This window comes from Camelus dromedarius, chromosome 17, assembly GCF_036321535.1.
Source record: "Camelus dromedarius isolate mCamDro1 chromosome 17, mCamDro1.pat, whole genome shotgun sequence".
Taxonomy (NCBI): domain Eukaryota; kingdom Metazoa; phylum Chordata; class Mammalia; order Artiodactyla; family Camelidae; genus Camelus; species Camelus dromedarius.
In genome coordinates, this window is record NC_087452.1 from 11,201,818 (window position 1) to 11,223,174 (window position 21,357).

The following is a 21,357-nucleotide window of genomic DNA, read 5'->3' on the forward strand; positions in this document are numbered from 1 at the left end:
TTACATGTAAATATTTCCTATCCTCATGGAAAAACATGTCAGGAAAAACTTGAGACTATTTGTAGCTTTGACCAAGCTTCCTCCATCTGTGACACTGTGGCCGGGAACAGCCCTAGATTAATGCTAGGACCTCAGGCCCCCTGCATCTATCTCCACACCGTCCTCAAAGGAACGTTCTGCCATTTTTCTTAGTGATTCTCTCGGTCTATTTTACAACAAATCTGGTCTAAACTGGTAACACAGAATGGTCACATCTTGTATTCTTGCTGGTAATTACAATCTTGAAATTTCTTCTAACCAATCCTTATTAAAATTCTGATTGTTAGAATTATGACAGCATTTCTGAAGTAAATGACTGATACATCATTTAGAGGAAAGCTTTCCAAAGTTTCCCCTCCCCCTTGAAACCCCAGACCTTTGAGGTATTCTGCAGAATAAGATTCATTTCCAAGTAAATTTGGGAAATAAAATTCCTGGAGATTCACATTGCAAATAGCATAGTAAAGGCTCTGAAAAGGTCTGAAATATAGACTTTATAACTTACTTGATCACAGAATATTGCTTTATACAAAATGTGTCAAGCCCCACCTCCTCCCAAGAACTAACATTGAAAAATACTGCTGGAGATACTTAAAACTTTACCCTTGGGTCAAGCATCTCCACTGAAAAAGAAGAATAATTTAAACATTCATTCATTCATTCATTCATTCATTCATTCTTGGCTCCATTTCACAGAAATGAATTTACTAACATGCCTTTTATCACTACATAGCTTGCCAAATGTATAAAAATTATAAGGTGCATTTATGAAATCTTGTATCTACTATAGTAATTGTGTCTCACGGGGAAGATTTTTCTAAGATTTACTATCAGGCGAAGGAACTCTGCAACAATCTTATAAATACTTAACTAATTATGCGTCTCTCTTTGCTGAAGTCGTAAGACAATCACATCCAGATCTGTGAATTATGCAGAATGAATTTCCATTTCTGACATTTGTTTTTCTACTGATAATTTCCCATTATTCCCACTCCCAAAATTACTAACTTTCATCTTTTCTATTGCTTGTATTTTTTAAAGCAGCCTCAAATCCTTTGTGAAATGAGGTACACGGTGAGCTTACTGACTTTCTTCTTCATTTATTCAACCACTATTGATCGAACTCCTCAGTGGTATTCCTCTGCCGTGCTGGACGAACCGTGGTGAATGAAGCCACGCCCTGTCCTCACCCAGCTTACACACTGGTCTGGGAAGACAGATTATAGTCAGATAAAACAGACATAAATATGTCATCTCAATTTCAGAAAAATGCAAGAAGGAATTGAAGTGGAAAGCAGGCACTGGTGATCTAAGGGAACAAGACACCCAAAATGTCTTAGACATTTTGTCAATTTGACTGGTAAGAGAGAAGACATTGAAAAAAAAAAACCCCAAAATAAACAATAAGGAACCAAACTGGGCAGTGCCTTTAAGGTCCTGGTCAGCAGCTTAGTTTCTGTCTTAAGGGTTAGTGATAAGATCTGAGCTGTATTTTGAAAAGACTATTGTGGCCGGTACAGAAAACAGGTTGGAAGGGGGTTGGGATGCTATCCAGGCAATGGTTGAGGGGTGTTATGGACTGAATGCGTCTTCTCAAAATTCATATGCTGTAATCCTAACCCTCAATGTGACAGCTTTAGCAGGTGGGGCTTTGGAAGATGATTAGGTCATAAAGTGAAGCCCTCATGAACGGGACTAGCACCCAGAGGACTCCTCCTCTCTCTCTGCCATGTCAGGTTAGAGTGAGAAGACGGCTGTCTATGACCCAGGAAGTGGGTCCTCACCAGGCACCGAAACTGCAGACACCTTGATCTTGGACTTCCCGGCCTCCAGAACTGTGAGACATAAGGGCTTGCTGTTTAAGCCACCCAGCCGACCATGTCTTTGTTAGAGCAGTTCGGATGGACTAAGACAGAGGCTGCTGGAACAACCCAACAAGAGATGATGGTGGCTGGGCGGGGGCCCTGGCAATGCAGACGGAAAGGAGGTAGATTCTATACATTCTTTGGAAGCAGAATTTATAAAATTTACTAAAGCACTGGATACGTGGGATGCTGAAAGAGGGAAATCAAAGATGATTTCTAGGTTTCTGGCTGGAGCAACCAGATGGAGATGGTGTAAGCAGAAGAACAGGTTTTAGGGTGGAGGTAGGTGGCTGGAATGAATTCTGTTTGGGGCATGGTAAGCCCAAATTGCTCAATCCTGGACTGAACGTGTGCATTTGGGAGTTGTCAGTCTGGATGGTGTGTAAAGCCATGGGAGGAGATGGGATCGCCTAGGGTCAGGGCCGAAGCACAGGAGCGCAAAGGAGGCTAAGCGGATGAGGAAGGTGTGGATATGCTGAGCAGGATGATCCGAAAGAAAGGGAACGAGAAGGAGGAGTCTGAGGACGAAGGAAAGAGCAGGGGTGACTCAAAGAGTGAGAGTCCTTGAGAAAATGAGAAAAGGGTCATGGTAATTTTAAAGTGCACTGTTTTGTTCTGAGTCAGAACATATTGAATTCACCTGAAAACTGTTTTTCTTGGCATTAAGAGCAGTCAGCTTCATTTTTTTCTGTAACAACTTTATGCATCCTTTGGAACAAACCACCTCTTTTGGAATAAAACCCTTTAGAGCAAATCAATATATGGGAAAGTCAATGTGTGCGGAAGCAAATGAAAATATAAAAAGCACAATCCAAATCTTATCTGATTTCTATCACAAGATGCGTAGAAGACAGTCCAGATGTCTCTTTCTCTCAAGCACGCAATCACCCCCCAACCCCCCATTGCCAGTTTATAGAGATCATGGTCAAGGCCATATTCTATGAAATTCCTCACCTCCCTCTTTCACATTTATTTCTCTGTGCCCTCACCCACCCTCTCTTCCTTCCCACTGTCAGAGAAGACAGGTTCATCCTTCTTTCCCATAATAATTGATTTCAGGTCCAATACCCTCCTGTCTCCTTGAGAGCATCTCCCCTCCCTTATATCTTTAACTCCTTCTTTACCATGATGTGACTCCCCTCAGGCTATCAAGATGCCCCAGTGTCCTCCATCCTATTAAGATCCTTGCCTCAGGGATCCCAGCCTCCTCCAGTGCATAGCCAATCTTCCTCTTTTCACCACTTGACATCTGCAAAAAGCAGTTACTGCATCCAGCTGCTTATCCAGCCAGGAGAGCTTTTGCTTTTGTTCAAAGTGTTTATTTCAAGGTTAGTTTGCCTTCATTATCCCTGCTCCATATATAGCCTGAGGTCCTCATTCTCTATGACCTCTCAGTGACACCTGACAAGGTCAAATATTACCATTTATGATACATTTTTTACTTGGAATTTTACAACATCCCAGTTTCCTGGTTCCCCTCTTAGTTTTCTGATGAAATCTTGGGGCTTCTCTGTCCCTCTCTTGCACTCGACACAATTCAAAAGCATCTAACCAGAATGCTTTTCTTCCTCCATTTTCTCTCAATGAAGTGTATTCACCCTCATCACTTCAAAGAAGATGAGCTGGAAAGCTAGGTGTCTCGTCTTAGTCTCTCCCACGAACTCCAAACTGGCACCTCCGCTCTGAGCTGTGCTATGTCCCACAAGTAATGATGTTCTGGTAAGTGTTTAGCAACTGGCTGTCTATGGAAAAAAATGCCCTGACATGTGCCAATTTCCATGGTGCAAATATTCCCACTATGGTCAATGTCAAGCTGCCACTGTGACCTCACTGAACACAGTCCTGGAAAGAGACGCGCACCACTGGCTCTGTCAAGCCCATCCGAGCGAGGTTCGGGAACCTCCTCATGATAAGCCTTTCAAATTCAGCACTCTGACGCTGAACTCATCATCTACCCAAACTGGTTAGTCTACTTCCAGAGACTATAAGTAAGCATTAAGAAACCCTTTTTTTCTTATTGGTCAAAGGATTCAGTGCTACTTTTGTTATATATTTTGCCGCATTTAAGGAAATAATCTTGCTTGGAGGGAGGAATGCATTCCATAAAATGGATCATCTGATACAGAGTGGCTTTCAGCATTGACAACTTACTACACTTGATCATTTTTAGAGTCATGGAGGGTTAACTAATTTATTCTAATATTATCGATGATTTGTTTCATTAAAAAGCTTAAAACTCCTGTTCTATGACATAATTATGTTTCATGAAGGAAGGACAGTTGAATTACAAAATATTTCTTATTCTGGGGAGAGGAGGAGGAATTGTATGCATTAAAACACACACACACACACACACACACACACACACACACACAGCAACTTTGTTTAATAGAGTCTTTTATCCACCACCTGGATTTCTCATCAGGCAACCTATAATTCTACTATATGTACCCTCTAGGTGCCATATGTTGTAATTATATAGAGAGCCAAGTGTTGCTCTAATTAGATCATTTGGCAAAAGGGATTTAGAAACACCATGATGGATATTTACTAGTAGAGACCTAATTAACTCGGCATATCTGTGACTGAAATATGAGGGCAATACTGCACTGCAGAAATATAGGGTCAAACACAGCACAAGACACTCGCCCTTCAGTATTTACATAGCGCCTACACCTCTAAGCGGTCTAGCAGATTTGATTGCTCGAGATGACAAAGTGAGGAGGAACCCGAATTACCTGCCTTCCTGCCTTCTCTCTGCCGAGGAGGCACAAATGCCGCCTTTCGGGTTTGAGTATCCAGTCATATCACTTCAGTTCTAATTGCTTTTAATTACATGCCACTTCGGTTTGAATATTTCCATGATCACTTAAATCTATTTGATGACACAGAGCTATTCTCTCTGAACAAAGGCACAGCGGAGGTAGTTCAAGGACTTAATTTACCTCTTCTCTGAGGGGCTTAAGCTGGTTGTAACCCAGCCCTGAGAGCAGACCATTATGCCTCCTCTCCCCCAGGAAATTACAAAGCTCTGGACCTGCAGGCTGTCAATTTATTACTGAAAATACGAATTGTGTCACAGTAAAAGCTGCTTCTGGCCAGCCACCCTATTCATTGTAAAGGCATCAGCAATAGTCCAGTTTTAAAAGGGAAGTAGTGAAAGAAGAGGTTTATTTTTATTAATAATTGATTGACTTACAACCAGATTCCGTGTTCTCTTTGCAGTAGAGAGAAGTGGCTAATGTTTTGTCCTTCAAGCAAAGCTGGTGGAGACATGTCTTCTGGAATAGGTGAGACATGGGTTTGAATCCCAGCTCTAAGACCACCAAGCTCTGTAAACCGAGGTAAGGTAGATACCCTCTTTGGACCTATATTTCCTTAACAAAAACATGGGGTTAAAAATAGGACTGATCTCATAATGTTTTTCTGAGGACTAAAAGAGAACACATACAAAATGTTTAGCAGAGGGCAGAGTAAAGGCTGGAAAAAAAAAGCCAGGTATTATTGTTATTAATGCATGAGAGGGAAGTGATGGCCACCAGACAACCAGGAAATACACAAAAAAAGCCAAAGCAATCAGTGTCCGGAATCCTCAAGGATCCCCAAAGCACAAGGTGCACTCACGAATGCGCTTGTGACATAAAGGGAGAGCAAAGTCTCATTTCAACTTAATAATGAGATTTCCTGAGCTTCTTCATAGCCAACCTGCCTCTCAGTGCTTCCGTCACTATTATTTTATATCTGCCAACGTTATTTCATAATGTTAATCATCTCTGGTTGAGAAACCTGAAGCATCTCCCTACTGAAGATTGTGCCATCTCTTCCATTTAACGCGGCCGACACCAAGTCTTCCTCTTGGCTGGCTGCCTCTTCTGCCCTCGTTTCTTGGATGAGACTTGCTCATATCTGTCCCCTAATCTTGCACATTCACAAGCTCCAACATGGAGTCGTCCCCCTTTCCCATCTGCCTCCCTATGTGGACCATTTTCCTTCACAACTGCTAACGTTCACTTCCTGTTAGAAGCCAATTCTGGCCGACCCTGCCTGACCCCCAGAGTCTCTTCTCTGTGGGTTCCCTGAGCACTGCCGCCTGTTTCTGTTGGGAAGATATTATGTTAATTGGTACTTTAGCTGTGGTTTCTCAAATTGTTTCATGTGTCTTGAGATTTCTACCTTCTCTCTCCTTCAACTGAACTCGGCCATGTATCATTTTTAAAAGAATTTGTAAGTCATAAAATTCAAATGAGAACCCTTCTGCAAACCACTCAGTGTAAACCACAGATGGCCAGCCTGGGGTGATGACTTCCCATCACTCCATTCTTTTCCTGGTTTTCCAGAAATGTGGGAAGAAGACTAGACATGCACTTTCCCCTGGATCCCCACCTTCTGTGTCTTCACTGTGGAGGCTCCCTCTCCTGATTTCTCCAGGGAGTTCAAGGCTCTGGGGGCATGAAAAAAAGTCCGCTCCAGCAAAATGTGGGAGCCACCGCTCTAGAGATGCAAAGGAACAGCATTTAGGCCTCCAACCAAATTTACCTCCTCTTTATTTTGCACCAGATGGGCTCAGTAAAACGGACAGTTTAACCAAGAGGTAAGTCACAAAGAAAAGGTAAAAGATGCAGCAAACCACAATAAAACCAAAATAAGAAAGCCAAGGAAAGAGAAGGTTGCATTCCTGTTAGTTATTTTAATACCCCTTGTTTCCAGAAACGTGCCACGAGTTGGAGAGGGAGGCAGCAAACGTTTTTCTGGCAAGGGTCAGACAGTAAATATTGGAGGCTTTGCAGGCCAGGTGGTTTCTGCTGGAACTCCTCAACCCTGCCCCACTGTAGCGCAAAAGCGGCCCAGACAAACCACTGAGGAATGAGTGTGGCGCTGTGTCCAATTAAACTCCATTTGTGGACCCTGAAATTTGATTTTCATTGAACTTTCATGCATCAAATGCAAAAGGCGATTTTTCTTTTTATTTATTTCCTACCGTTTGAAAACATAAAACCCTTCTCAAGCTCGCAGGCTGTGCCAGCACAGATGGTGGGCTGGGAGTGGCCCGTGGGCTGCAGTTTGTCAAACCCCGGACAAGAGTGTTTTGAGCAAAAAGAATAGGTTGTTGAAGAGCTTTATGGCAGGAGGAATAAGGTCATTTGAAGAACTGACAGGAGGTCCACACAACTCATGAAGTAAGGATGAGGGAGATAAGAGAGAGCAGGGGGTAGGACGGCAACTGGGAGCCTGACCAGTTTGGGGTCTTGCTGGTCATGCGAGGGGCTGTCTGTCCTGAGGTTAATGGGAAGCCACTCACATAGTGTCACATCTGGCTGTGAATTGGAATCACCCGGGAAACTTAAATCCAGATTCCTGGGTCTCACCTCAGAATTCGTTCTGAGATGGAGAGTGAGATCTTGCACTTACAAATGTACGTCCATTGGTCCTGCTGCAGTCTGCTTGCACCGGTCTGCAGACCTGAATTTGGGAACTACCTCTGGATCTTCCTGAAGGATGGAGAGACACTGCCCTAGGAAGGTCAAGTGATTTCCCAGATGGCTAGGCAGTAAGTCCCCACAGATGCTTTGTGAGTACACACAACGAACTCAACTGAGCAAGAATGAGAAACAATTTAAAAGAAGCATGGAGACTCCTGCCAAAACCATTCCCTAACTCTGTCTGCTCCCCAGGGACGTGTGAGCTCTTGAGCTCACCATGACTATAAAATGGTATTTTATACATTGTTAAAAAATAAAATTTGTATCTGTAATAAGATGAAAATAAAAGGAAGGAGACTTTTCTGTCCCTTTTTAAATGCCGCCTGCAGAACCCTGATTTAAATTAGGTTATGTTCATCACATCAAACATGTCTCGTACGGAGGAAGCGTGTGACAAATGTTTATTGCTTTGAATTTATCAGAGATATGATGTGGGAGGTTTCGTCTTGTGGCAGGTTTGAGCGAGGGCTGGTTCCAAATAAGCCAGTTAAGAGGTTAGTTTAACAGCTGCGAAGTCCATACAAGAGGTAGCAAGGGCAGAACCAGGACAGGGGCAGAGGGCTGACTGAGGATCAATGTGGGTCTCGAGACCCCTGGAAGGATTTTATCAGGTGTTCTGTTTAGCTTGGGGCCCTTATTTTAAATACTGCCCTATAAAAACTCAGTTCTCTTCTCAGCATATCCTGAGGTATAGCCAGTACCATGACCGCATGAGTAGAACAGCTGGTGTGGGTCCCTGCCTGAATCTGGACATCACTTTATAACCTCTGACCACACAACAGCACACACGACACACCAGACTGAGGGAGAAAAGGCTGGTGGCTGAGGGTTAAGTTCATGGGGTCTGCACCGGACGGGGTCTGTGCATCATTACAAACACTTACAAACAAATGGCTCTAAACTCTTCTGCAACTGCTCTTCACGGGAGCTGAAAGCCATAACTATTTTATGCGTGGCTCTAGGAGAGACAAACCAAAGTAATGGGGAAGTTCCAGGTCTGAATTTGGAGAGCAGGATAAGCTCTGTGTGTTTCCACGACTGCACATGCAAAATTAAAATGATTTAGTACTACCAATAAGCGGGGCAACGGATTCTATCTAGAGCAATGATGCTCGAGTTGCTTTGATGTTGTTTTGCCTCCAAGGCAGGATTTCCATTATTATGGAGATGAACTGCGTCTAATTATTGCAATAACATAATTGTTCCCTAGGGCAGAATTCCTAATAACAGAGCTGTAAGGCTCTGCAGCAACTGTAAGAGATATCCTGAGGGCAGGTTTCTCATTAAGAGCACAGATATAGACACTCTGCCTCCGGAAGAGAAACAGAATGCCTGAGGCAATAAACTTTCCTTTCCACGCAAGGATTCGATCGGCCGTCTGGGCAAATACCTGCCATCACGTTTGCTCTGCCTCCCAGACTGCCGGGATTCACACCTTAGACACAACATGAAGTTTTGCCGCCCTGCGCTGGGATTTCCCTACGTCTATTACACGAATTTCAGCTCTTCCAAAGGCCTTTGGAAAGAGAGGCAAATTAGGGCCATGATCTCATGTCACCTTGGAGGAAGATTTCAACGTCTCTGGACAAGATACATGAATTTTATTCCTATTTGGGTTGAATATGCTCACAGAATGTTCGACCTGACCTGATGATACCGTGGGTGGGGGGCAGTGGTCAGGCAAACCTACATGTGTATTTCAGTCGGAGAAGAAATGCCTCAGAATACGGATGATCATACCACTTTACTGTGTCTTTAAAACATGCCCACAGTGACCTAAAAGTGATCTAGCCCAAGGTGACGTCCAGGTTCCTATTTCCAGCGGTCATCTTTGAGCTGTTATTTTGTTGGACCTTCTTAGAAGCACCAAGCACTTGCTGCTTCCTGAAGCTTTCTGCTCCCTTGGTTTCTGTGAATCTCATTCTGCTGGTTGTTCCCCCACGTCTCTGATCCCCTGTCTCAGTCCTCCCAGGGGGGTCTCTCTGCATGTGGCTGTTCCCCAGGGCTCCATCCTCTGGTTCAAAGGTATTCTCATTCCTATAGCTCCCCCTGGGTGCACACATTCACTCCACAGCTTCTAATCGGCTGGTGAGATCCAGGTCTCTGCCTTTGAGTAACTCAGACTCGTATGCCAATTTCCTATGGGACATTCACTCACCGAGCCCTCATTCTACACCAGCCACTGTCCTAGACGCTTCTGTCACAGGATGGGATAAGCACACAGGGCTCTAAGAAACCACGAGAGTCCTTCAAAGTAGATGGAGGAAGGGACTGTGAGCCGAGGGACGCGGGTGACCTCTAGAGCACTGGACACTGATTCTCCCCTAGAACCTCCAGAAGGAACACGTGACTTTAGCCCAAGGGGAGCTATTTCAGATTTGCAACCTCCAGGGCTGTGAGATATTAAATTTGTATTGCTTAAGCCACACACACACACACACACACACACACACACCCTCTGTTCTCATGGAATTTACATTCTGATGAGGTGGAGCGTAGAGAAGACAGATAATGAAACTGCAAGGGGAATATGTTAGTATTATTGGTGGTGATAAGAAGTATGGAAAATACAAGGCAGGAGGGAGGATGGGGGAGTTTACAATTTGAAATAAGCTAGTGGGAAAGCCTGCAGTGAGAGGGAGACGCTTGAATGGGAAATCTCATTTGACTATGGCATCTCCACTTGCAAGCACCTCAAATTTACCATGCTAATATTAATCTCTTTATTGTCCCCTCTCAGATTTGCTTTTTCTGTACTCAGTATTGTGGCAAATGGCACTGCCATCTACCTGCTCAAGGTGGAATCCTGGGAGTCATTTTCTTTTTTTTCTCCTTCTTTTAAAAGTCTTTCAACTTAACACATCATTAAGTCTTTTAAATTCGACTCTTTAAAAGCCCATCTATGTCTCCCCTCCTTTACTCGCAGGAGACTGACATCATTGAAGGCCTTTTGATTTCCGTCCTGGGCTCCTGCCTGCAACTGGTCTCTCCGCCTCCCTAATCTTTTCCCTCCTCCACGGTGCAGGCAGAGCAACCCTGCAGCACGCATATGAACGTGCATTCCCTTGCGTAAAATCCTTCAGTTCTCTCTGGGGTCTTCCAGATAAAGTGTAAACTCCACACACATAAAATTCAAGGCTCCCACAATGCACTGTTGGCCGACATTTTTCAATGTTCCTTCTAAGTCTATCACCTTTATAACATGTGCCCTAGGATTATTGAAAACCTTACATTGTTATTTTGCTGCTGGGCCCCTTGCACGGATCTATAAGCATTTTGAGAGCTGGGTTTATGTCTCTCCTGTCTGTCTATCCCCAGCGCCAAGCAGAGGGCTGAGCATGTGGCAAGCGCCCAATGAATGTTCTGTTCATCGATCGAAATTGGAGTTGGCCAGTTTGTTCTGAAACCATGCCTGTGACATGCATGGAATTCTTTTTGGAAATCTGTACTCAGTTATTGTCCATTACTTAACATAATGCACTAGCCTAATGTCTAAAAGGAAGGTGAGATATTCTCAAGCATGAGTAAGAATAAGAACACTTTATTTACACAATATTAGCTCAGGTAACATTTCACTCACTTCTGCTTTAATGAGAAGTAAAGTGTTTTGTCTAAGTGAATTTTCCAGACAACTAGGTTTACCCCTTTAAGTATTACGTTAATTTTTAAAAATAACCATTGGGAGGGAGTGGTCTTTCTGTGATGCACACTCTCCTGCCTTACCAACAGAAGAAAATTAAAGACAACCGTTCCTCTCTAGGGACATAATATCATAATAATTATCATCCTTTGCTAGAGAGATGAAGTTATTTATTCCCTTATTAATACTGTTTTAATTCTGAATGGCAAATTAAATTCTGGCTTTCAGAAAGACACTGAAAGAAATGATGGGGACAGTGACAGGAGTCCACGTCATGTCATATGAAGACTGTCAGGGACATTTGGGCTTGGAGAAGTACTGAAGGAAGACTTGAGAGTAACTTGCCAGTATATAGAGGGAAGACGGGTGGTGGTGAAGAATGAGATTTTTTAGTAAAACTTCAGAAAGCAAAGCCAAAAACAATGGGTGGAAATTATAAGTATATACGTTATGAGAAATAATCTAACAATCAGGTCCCTGTCTTAGACATAACCAGGGGAGGATGAGGGTCCAGGCATTGTGGGGGTCCCTGCCCTGCAGTGGAAGCTGGGCACCATGATGGTAGTAGGAACTGGACACTGCTCCCGGCCCAGAATCCTTTTACTCTTCTTCTGGTTGCAGGGACCCTCATTTCTTTGGGGAAATCCCTGTGCTTTCTCAGGCCATGACGTTTGATGCGGGGCTTCCCCATGTGCCTCTTGGGGTAAGCACATGACCATGTCCTAATCGGCGTAGCACATCCCCCTTGCACGTGACCAGTGCAGGGAAGAGCACTGACCATGGCAGATTTATTCAATTCCATGAGCATCTATTCTGGAATTGTTGTGAGAAGTTAGAAAAGAGGGGAAGCAGGGGGCTGCTGGCAGCCACCCTACCACCGAGAGAGGAGAGAGCCTATCAGAAAATGGAGCCACCGCAGAGGAAGGCCCTGGCGAGGGATGAAGAGAGCGAGCCTGTCGTGATGGCACTCTGGGGGCCCTGTCCCACCTCAAGTCACAGTCCATCCCTGCCCTTCTCAAACGTGGAGCCATGAGCTCCCTGTCGTACTGAAGCCAGCTTCTAGTTGGGTGTCTGCCGCTTACCACCAGAAGGGTCCATCTAAGTTGGTTTTGTGACTCCTTACCATACTGGGAGCCTAGGTTTTTATTAATGATTCTACTATTTCTGTACTTTGATGTTTTTGTTTGAAACAGATCAACTTCAGCCTCATCTGCCTCAAGTGCCTTCTGTTTAGAAACCAAAAGTAAACAAAATTATCAACTTTATTCAGTTAATAGGCTTAATTGCTCAATTAATCCAAATGATTCTCCTGCTTTGGCGGTGACTAGAGGCCTCCCCTGAGAACTAAAGTACGTGGACCTTTGTGACAAGTCATCCCTATTTTAAATGTCTGACGTTGCCTACACTCTGATTGCTGGATAAATATATGAGAAAACGAGAAATGATTTATGTATATGGACATGCTGCGTACACAATAACAAAGCTATAAAGAGTGAAGATTAAATCTTTCATTTAGTCGGCTGGTTTAATATAGATAAGGCCAGTGTAAATGTGATTTCAATTTCTAAAGCCTGCAGAAACCAAAATAAGCACATACAAACATATTTAAAAATTTTTTTCGTTTGTTAACATTAAACCAGTATTTTTGATTCCTAACCTACCAAGATAACTACAATATCGCCGTATGATTAAATAAGGTAAACATTTAAATATTTTAAAGTGTTGTTTCTTATATATATATATTTTTCGTAAACTCATTTGTAGGCAGTTGGTCAGTTACATTTGAAATTAAATATCACTTAAAAGGTAGCATTAGGCAAAGTCTGTCAAAACAGAGAGTCTACGGAGAGTATTTGTAAAAAGTGATACCTGATCATAAAGATTTGTCCCATTGAAACTGTGTTTCTATCAGTATTTTGTACTTGAGATTAATAATCTTTTATTGGAATGTTGAAGATTTGCCTTTTGATGCTTAAGATTCCACATCTCAAAAGAGAATTAGGGCTAACCAGCCGGTGTATCAGAAACTACTACTCAACACTGGACACAGTCAAAGATTTTTGCATTTTGTGTTACAGGTCTAACAATGTCAGTCTTTTCTTAAAATAAGAATTCTAAACTTTTTCACTCATGAATTCTACATATAATTGTTCTTGTTCAATTATCCACTTTATTATGTTTCTCCATCATCAGAAAAAAAAGAGAAAATGGCAGAATTCTCTGATTATTGGGGAAATAAATAAAATTTTAAAATTTAAGATAGTCCAAATAAAAGTCCACATTTCTAGTTTCTCTTGAAAAATGAGAAGGTGGGAGGCACTCGACCTGCATCTCCATTTGGTGATAATCGAATAGAGTGGCAGGTGTCGCCCTTGGATCTGCCACACGCGGAAGTCTCCACCATTCACCTTTAAATTATTTTTGGCCAGCTTTTGGATTAATTTACATAATGAAAATCAATCTATCTGTTAACACACTGTAAGCGAAGGAGAAGGGAGAAGCAGAACTGTGAGAACACAGCACGAGTGTGGAGAAAAAGTGCTAATACTGAGAGTTTGGGGCCATGCCTGGTGACACTGGAGGTGAGGGGATAAATACCAAGACTTGAGTAATGATGGGAAGTCTCTTTGGTTTAAAGGTATCTTTAAGTGCCATAGAAATGTGGAAGCAATATTTGAGCCCTATCAATCAAATCAGAAGATAAAAACTGGAGTGAGATAGCTTGGTGATAAGTAGTGGAAAGAGTCTCTAAAACCCACTTAGTAAATAGAATTCTTGATATCAATATACCATTTTCCCAAAGGTAATTTAACCAACATGTACCACGGTTAAGTTATAGCAGTGATAAGCAGTTACCAACATTGTTCAAAACGGTAGGTTGTTCCTTTTCTTCTAGGCATATTGTAAGATTATATTTCCCTGCTGGGTTGTTGAACTTGGGCAGAGCCATGTGACTTGGCCAATTAAACATGTGAAAATGAAGTGTTTCACTTCCGGGCAGATGCTTTAAGACATCATACATATATAGCCACCCTCTTTTCCTTCTGCAGTTCTAATGTTCCAGAGAGGGCTGTTCTACCAGTCGTGGCTTTACAGGGCAGCAAAGCCAAGCTGCCTCCCAGCAGACCCCTGATGGGCACACAGTCAGGATGAGAAATTGCCTCTTGTTTTAAGACCCTGCAGGTTACTTGTGACAGGGACAAAGTTTAGCCTCTTCTGGACTGATTTCCCATGTTACTCAAACTTCATTCATTCATGGTTTTTGACAGGTCTGCCTATTATCCATACAATTTTTAAAATACTTTTTCTTTGTATCATTGTTATATTAAAACTTTTTAAATGTAGCCTAATGTAAGCAATACATGCGGTACATACTAGTTATATTTCAATTAAGTTTTAGTAGACATCAAAGTAAATGCCTAACTGCTAGAAGTAATCTTACATACCATATTGGGGGAAATACTGAGGTCAAACAGGAAAGGAACCTGATGTTTAAGACGGCAAAATAAGAAACGAGGCTCTCAAGTTCTAGGTTTAGTTCCAAGCTATGCCAATAATGAGTAAACTATACTGCTTTCTTGATAAACGGAAGTCAGAAAGAGATGTATATTATGAATTTAATGTGTGACTACACCATCTATAAACTATATCAGGTTTGTTTGCAAAATCATTTAAGGACAGCAACATCAGTGAGGTGATCTACTTTGCATGTGTAAATCCAAAGGTGTACAGGTGTAAAGCAGATACATACACGTTTTAACAGGCTTCCCCATTGCAACCTTGAGTACTTGACCTTTAGCATCAATTAAAATCATTACGTATACAGCTGGTAAATGTCATCTTATGGCTGACATAGACTCACGCATAATTACCATTTTCCAACAGACTGAGTAGATTACAGGAAGGGGTGGGGATATTTTACAGAGGTGACAGCCAAGAAGAGGTCTTCAGAGATACTCACCATTTGTCACAATATGACCTGAAACCCCACACTGTATAAACAACATGCATTCTAAATATAATTCACGTATAACAGGAAATACACAGGTGAAGAGTTTAGACCTCAGAAAGAAAAAAAAAAAAACTTTTCAAAACAAGTTTCTTCTTGAAACTTTGCTTCAAAAAGACATGATTGAAAAAATAAAAGCTATGTTATTTGAGAACGAGTTTTGGAATTAGAGATATTTAGCTTTAGAAAAGGAGAGACGAACGAAATATACCAGCCACTGCCAAATATTGGAGGGGTTGTCATAACAAAGAAGAATTGAATGTTTATGCAAAAAGGAGGTAGGATGGAGAAAAGTGGGCAAATCTACAAATAAATCTTTGGCTAAAATAAAAGAAGATACTCCAGCTGCTCATCTTTGGGCAGCTATGAAAGTCTTCAACAGAGATCATGTGATCAATTCAGGCAGGGAGGACTTTCTAGAATCTTAACATCAAGAGAGAGTATAAAGACCACCTTATTTACCACCCTCTTCCAAAGCTTCAGTTCTCTGATTAACATTCAGTCCATGAAGAGCAGATCGTAAATTCCTTCCTCTAGAACTATTAATCACAGACCAATAAATTATTATAGGCTAATCAAATATTAAAAATAGTTCAAGATAATACCTTTCATTTTCTCTTAATATGTCCCTTCCTTTCTTCCAGGTGTAGACAGGTTTCGGAGAAGCTTTTGGCTTACACTCAATGACAACTTCACCTCCCACTTTGACAAGAGTTACCCTTTTTAAGAGGGTTCTTGAAAAATCCGGACCCACAGCTGGAAAAGAATAAAGAAAAGAGTTGATTATTATGGAAGAAAAACCCCACTAGATCATTCTCTGTAGTTTTTTTCTTTCTGTAATGCGCTTACTGCTGTCTTGAGCATCAAAGGGAGGAAATTAAATTTTTTTCCAAAGTAAAGGCAGTAGCCCTAGAAACTGCGATGGGTTGATGAAGAGTTGAAGCATCACTGGTATACAGTAAGATGTACCAGTTGTAAGCGGACAGTTGATGAATCTGGTATACTCCAACATGAAGATCAAGACACAGAACATTTCATCACCCTACTGAGGGATTCTTTAAAAAAGCATCCCACGTTCAAATGAACAAATATTTAAAAATTTCAGGGAAGCAAAAGGGAAAGACAAAACCAAAAAAAGCTCATAAGGCATTTTTCTGATTTTGTAGGTTAAAGCATCCATTCTTTGATAGCTACCGTCTCTGCGCTGACTCAGCACTGTGTGCATGTCTATGTCAGAGGACGTGCTGAAATGTCTGTATTATTGCCCTATGTGAGCTTCTCCTTAAAAAACAGTGACTTTGTGCAGCTTCCCACTACTACTGCCTAGTGCAATGCTTGCCTCTTGTGGGAGACACTGTGACTTGCTCTCAGAAAACTCTAATCCGTGCTCACTACCAGTGTTCCAGAAAATTCATTCATGTTGACACCAAATGTGTAGTTGTGTGGAAATGACATTAAATAATTATTTCTTTCCTAAAACAAAAGATATACATCTGTGTCCTAACAGAAATATAAAAGATGCCTTCTGAAAAAAATCTCCATTTTCTTCTGCATAAATTGAATTAACATATTTTAGGATCTGTTGTGAGAAGGGCTTCATCTCCGAGAATCTTAATTTTCCCATATTTTAAATCCCAGACTCACTGCAGTTTGACTTGATGGAATTTAAGGTTTCCTATCATGTTGAATGTGAAATTTAAATAATAACCATAAATTACTTAAAGGAGGACAGGGAGTGAGTATGCATGTATGTGAGTACAGAGAATGGTGGTAATTTTTAAATTGATTAAAAAAAAAACAACAGGCTTCAAAGGAAGCAAGTTAAATCTGTATTAAGTGCTTTTGTTGTGGAAATATTTCCATGGTCTAGAAAGAAAGAAAGATGAGAAGGTTACTTTTTAATGGGATGATGCAATATACACCTGAGGCTGGTTTTACTCTGGGCAATTGATACCTCAATCTGTGTACCTTATTCATGAGGGGTGGTTCTATAACTCAGAGAGTAATTCCATAATGATAACTGCAGATAATAAGTAGAGTTCAAGTACAAATGTTTTTGCTATAATGAGATAAATGTATTCCTTGTATGATCTGCAAAATCACATAATAAAAATTATAGGGTTCTGGAAAAAGATAAGGTCAGGACAGACCTACTCAATATTATGTAACAGGAATACTGACAAAAACAATAATCATTCTAGTAAATATGCTGGCATAATTAGAATGACAGCTTAAATTCCTAATAGACAAATACTACACACAATACAGGACTTCAGTGTGTGTGTGTGTGAGTGTGTGTATGAAGACAGCTCAATGAATTAAGGAAGCTGGAAGAGGCAAGAAGAAAGAGTTGAGATTGGTAACCTATAAAGCAAGCGCAAGCTACAGAAAGACTGACGAGAACCACACTCTGAACACCGCCACGTTAGAGTACGCGGCCAAAGTGAGCCAAGAAGAAAAGTACGGGGCTGAATGGGAGTCATGGTCGGTATGCCTTCTGCCTTGGGTAGCTGTGTTGACCTGTGTTTGGTTTGTGTTTGGTTGCTGGAACTAGTAAAACACATGGACAAAGCCAGCATCTGTTACATTGACATCACTTCTCCATTTATCACTCCCACACATGCTAATCTGCAATACAAGAAGATTCTTGTAGCAGAATACACTCATTCCCATCTTGGGTTAACACCTGAACTGACAGGTTAATGTAAAAAAAAAAAAAATCAAGTCCCCAGAAGTTTTTTTTTAAAGGTATTTTGTGAAATAGAGTTACAAATCTCTAACATATAAAAAAATCCCTTCTTAAAACTTCATCTTTTTACACACATATTTTTATCACTTTAGGCAGACATTTTTCATCTGTTCAGGAGGAATTCTGCAATTGCATTTGAAATGAGTTTACATAAATCAAACTGTGCACAACACATGGGTGTATTTCTCAAAAAACTGTATATTGCTTTTATGGGATTTGAAATAGGAAGATATGAGCCACACAGAAGGCAGAAAATGCACATTCCAGTTTCCAAAGCATTTGTACTGTAGGTTGTGCATGTTATCTTTTGGATATCATAGAGATAACACTGCCTTATCTCTAGGCATGTTTTTCACTAATAAAAATGGAATCATAAATTTAAATTTTTTTCTCTTTGTTTACTCAATTTGCTTAATTTACTTCTAGTGTTAGCTAACTCTGGAAATCTATCAGTTGCCACCATAAACTGCAGTGCTTTCTAGGGAAAAACTGTCAGACTTTCATTTGTTTTTGCATACTAGACCCATTAATGGGTTTCTTAACATTCTGCCATTTTGTAACCATCTTTCACACCTGAGATACCCTAATGCTTGTGGGATGATGCTTTTTTTGGTGTCTGTGTCCTATATTTATTCTGATTCCCAAACCCAAGGAGAGGTCTGAAGGAAAAACAAAAGGAGGCTGTTCAATTTGACATTTCTAGAGAATCAGGCTTTAAAAGTTGTTGGTAAGGTCCTAAAAGGGCACTGCTAGAATCCAATCTTTGCAGGTACTGCAAAAAAATTAGTGCACATTGAAGGTGAAACTTCAGTGAGTTCCTAACAGCTCAGAAAAGATAAAACCAACTGTCAAATAACTCATTTGAGTCTGAGAGTAGCACCAATCCTGGCAGATCCTCATTTGCTAAATCTCATGCACTTAGAGGACAATGTTTCTTACATGGACTACTAGAGGGCACTGCTCTCCCAGTCTTGGTTTAAGTCACACTACAGGACTGCCTTCCTGTGGGAAATGCAACTTTTTATTATTTATCAATGATCTTTAATATATTAACATTACATTATCTAGGACAAGTACCTGGCTGGGAGAAGCCGTCTATGCAATTCTCAGCTGTTTGCTTTGACTTAATTAAATGACTCTTGGTCACGTGTCAAGGGGATTTTTAAGTGGCCGACAGAACCCTTGAAAACTGAAGTTGTGCCGTAGTATCATTTTTCAAGAGAATGCTAAGTCCTTAACGAGATGTGCAGTGCAGTCCCACTTGGGAGATGTATGGGTGTGATATTTTAGTCTGTCATTGAAGAGGAGAGGGCAATTACATGTGCCTGTTCTATCAGAGTCTGTAGAAACACCCCTGGGAACAAAGCCAGGTGATGGATTAAGGCTGGCCCTTTCAGAAGTTCCAAAATTCATATTATTTTTAACCTTTATCTATTATCTTTAACTATTACCTCATCACTCCATAAAAATAAACCTAGAGCAAATGCATTCATTCAAGGATTTCCACCACTGAGGAGATGTCGCTGGGATCAGATTTTGAAACCCCAAACTTCTCCTGGCTTGCTGGGCAGGTACCTAGAAGGCTGGCGGCAGGGAAAATACTCTTCTTTCTAGGTCCACCGCTTCAGAATGGCTGATTAAAAATCAGCCTCTCGGAGTAGGGATGGTATTCACAAAGAGACTCTCAACAAATTATAAAGTGAGATTTTTCTATTCTAGTATCAGAACCATTCTGATACTCTGCTCTGCTGGTTTTGATCTAATTCACTGAACACTCTGTTTCCCCAAGGTTCCTCCTAACACGATGGCCCTTCCTGATGGGCTCCTGCTCTTCTGGGTAAGTTATTACAGAACAGAACTAATCGTACTGACAGTCACAAGGTAGTTTTGAAGATTAAATGAAATACACATATTGTACATCAGTATCTTCCCAGAGCAAGAACCTTATACCTGCTCCTCCTCTCTGCTATTCCCGCTAACTCCACTACTGCCACCATTTTTAGAGAATTTTAAGCTGAAAACCCTCTTGGAGACAAGAAAATATATTTCTGTTTGAAAAAAAAACAACAATAAAAAAACCCTTTTTATTTTGAAATAATTATAGATTCACGGAAAGTTGCAGAGATGATACAGAGAGGCCCTGTGTCTCTTTCCTCAGCTCCCCACCACGGTTACATCTTATGTGAGCAAAGCACAGTATCCACACAGGGAAACTGATCTTCGCCACAGTGTGGAGCGTTCTATGTTATTTCACCAACTGCTTCAACTTTTGTAACTACCACTGAAATCAAGATACAGAACACTTCCATCACCATAAAGATCTCCCCCATGCTACCCCTCTACAGCCACACCTGGCCCCTCCTGCCTGTCCTTCCTATGCCTAGAAACCACTAATCTGTTCTCCATCTCTTCAGTTTGGTCATTTTGAGAATGTCATATATATATTATATATATAATGTATGTGTATATATACACATATACACACACACAAACATATGTACATACACACATACATACTCATACATTATGGTCTTATTTCACATAAGATTTCTTTTTTCAGTCATCAAATACTCTTGAGATTCACCCAGGTAGTTTTGAGTACCAGCAATGAGTTCTGTCCTATTTCTGCGTAGTAGTATCTCATCCATCCTCGTGTGGCTGGGAAATACATCTTTAATGTTGGCATTTCGGGCACTGTGATAACTGACAAACACTTGTAAGCACAGGAGCCGTTTCAAGATGTCTTGACACTTTCTCTGCCAACAAGTAGGATCAGACTCAGCCCTTTTTTCTTTATAAAGGTTTGAAAAGCCAAACATTAATTGTGTAGATATGGGTGAAATCTTTCTTATCCAAAGAAAAAGACTTTAAAAGCCATTTTGAAACATGGCTTCTTGCACAATAATTAACGTGTTGGCTGAAAGTCATTCTTATGTTTTAAAAGCTTTCAGCTGCTAAGCCCTTGTTAACCTCCCTTGAGCTATCCCATCTGTATAAAGATAAGACAGTGTGCATTTTTAAATATCTGTAATCACTCTGACCTTCCCGTATCAGGCCAAGTTAGTGATATTTCATCATACTTGGCATAAGGTTCTAAACACTCACACAAATTTGTGTCCTCGGTTAAACAGTGTACATACAGTATTGCAATGCCGTATCTGATTATGAATAACTTTCTTATGAGATAGAAATACTTGTTGAATTAAGAGAGACTGTGAGACTTCTGGAATTCTACTGGTTAAGAAATGGTAGCACTGGTTCCTAGCGATTTATTAGATCATCAGTTTCCTGAAGGCAGCGACGATGCATTATGGATTTGAACATCCCTTGGACCTAGCACAGTGCTCGGCACAAAGTAGATGTTCAGTCAATATTTGTTGAATTGACACCTGTTTTGGGAGAGAACTCGGGAGTTTAGTTCAGAACAGGAAGTTTCCTTCTCATGATGCTTTGCCTGGATACCACAGCCCTTTCTTTTCTCCAGGTGGGGGTATATATGGCTTCTTGAACTTTCTGGTCTGTGTACAAGACACTCCATCCTCTCTAGACTTGGACCTCAGCCAAATAAAGCAGAA

At 41.1% G+C, this 21,357-nt stretch overlaps 1 protein-coding gene across 6 annotated transcripts in view; it reads right to left on the bottom strand.

The window, feature by feature from the left end:
• The window catches only part of LOC105093180 (contactin-4), an 813,469-nt gene that overhangs the window by 104,476 nt on the left and 687,636 nt on the right, over window positions 1-21,357 (bottom strand). For all 6 annotated transcript variants that reach the window (XM_031470760.2, XM_031470759.2, XM_064496304.1 and 3 more), the window contains one exon: window positions 15,639-15,789. In XM_031470760.2, the coding sequence (XP_031326620.2) occupies window positions 15,639-15,789 (151 nt within the window). The remainder of the gene's footprint in view (window positions 1-15,638; window positions 15,790-21,357) is intronic.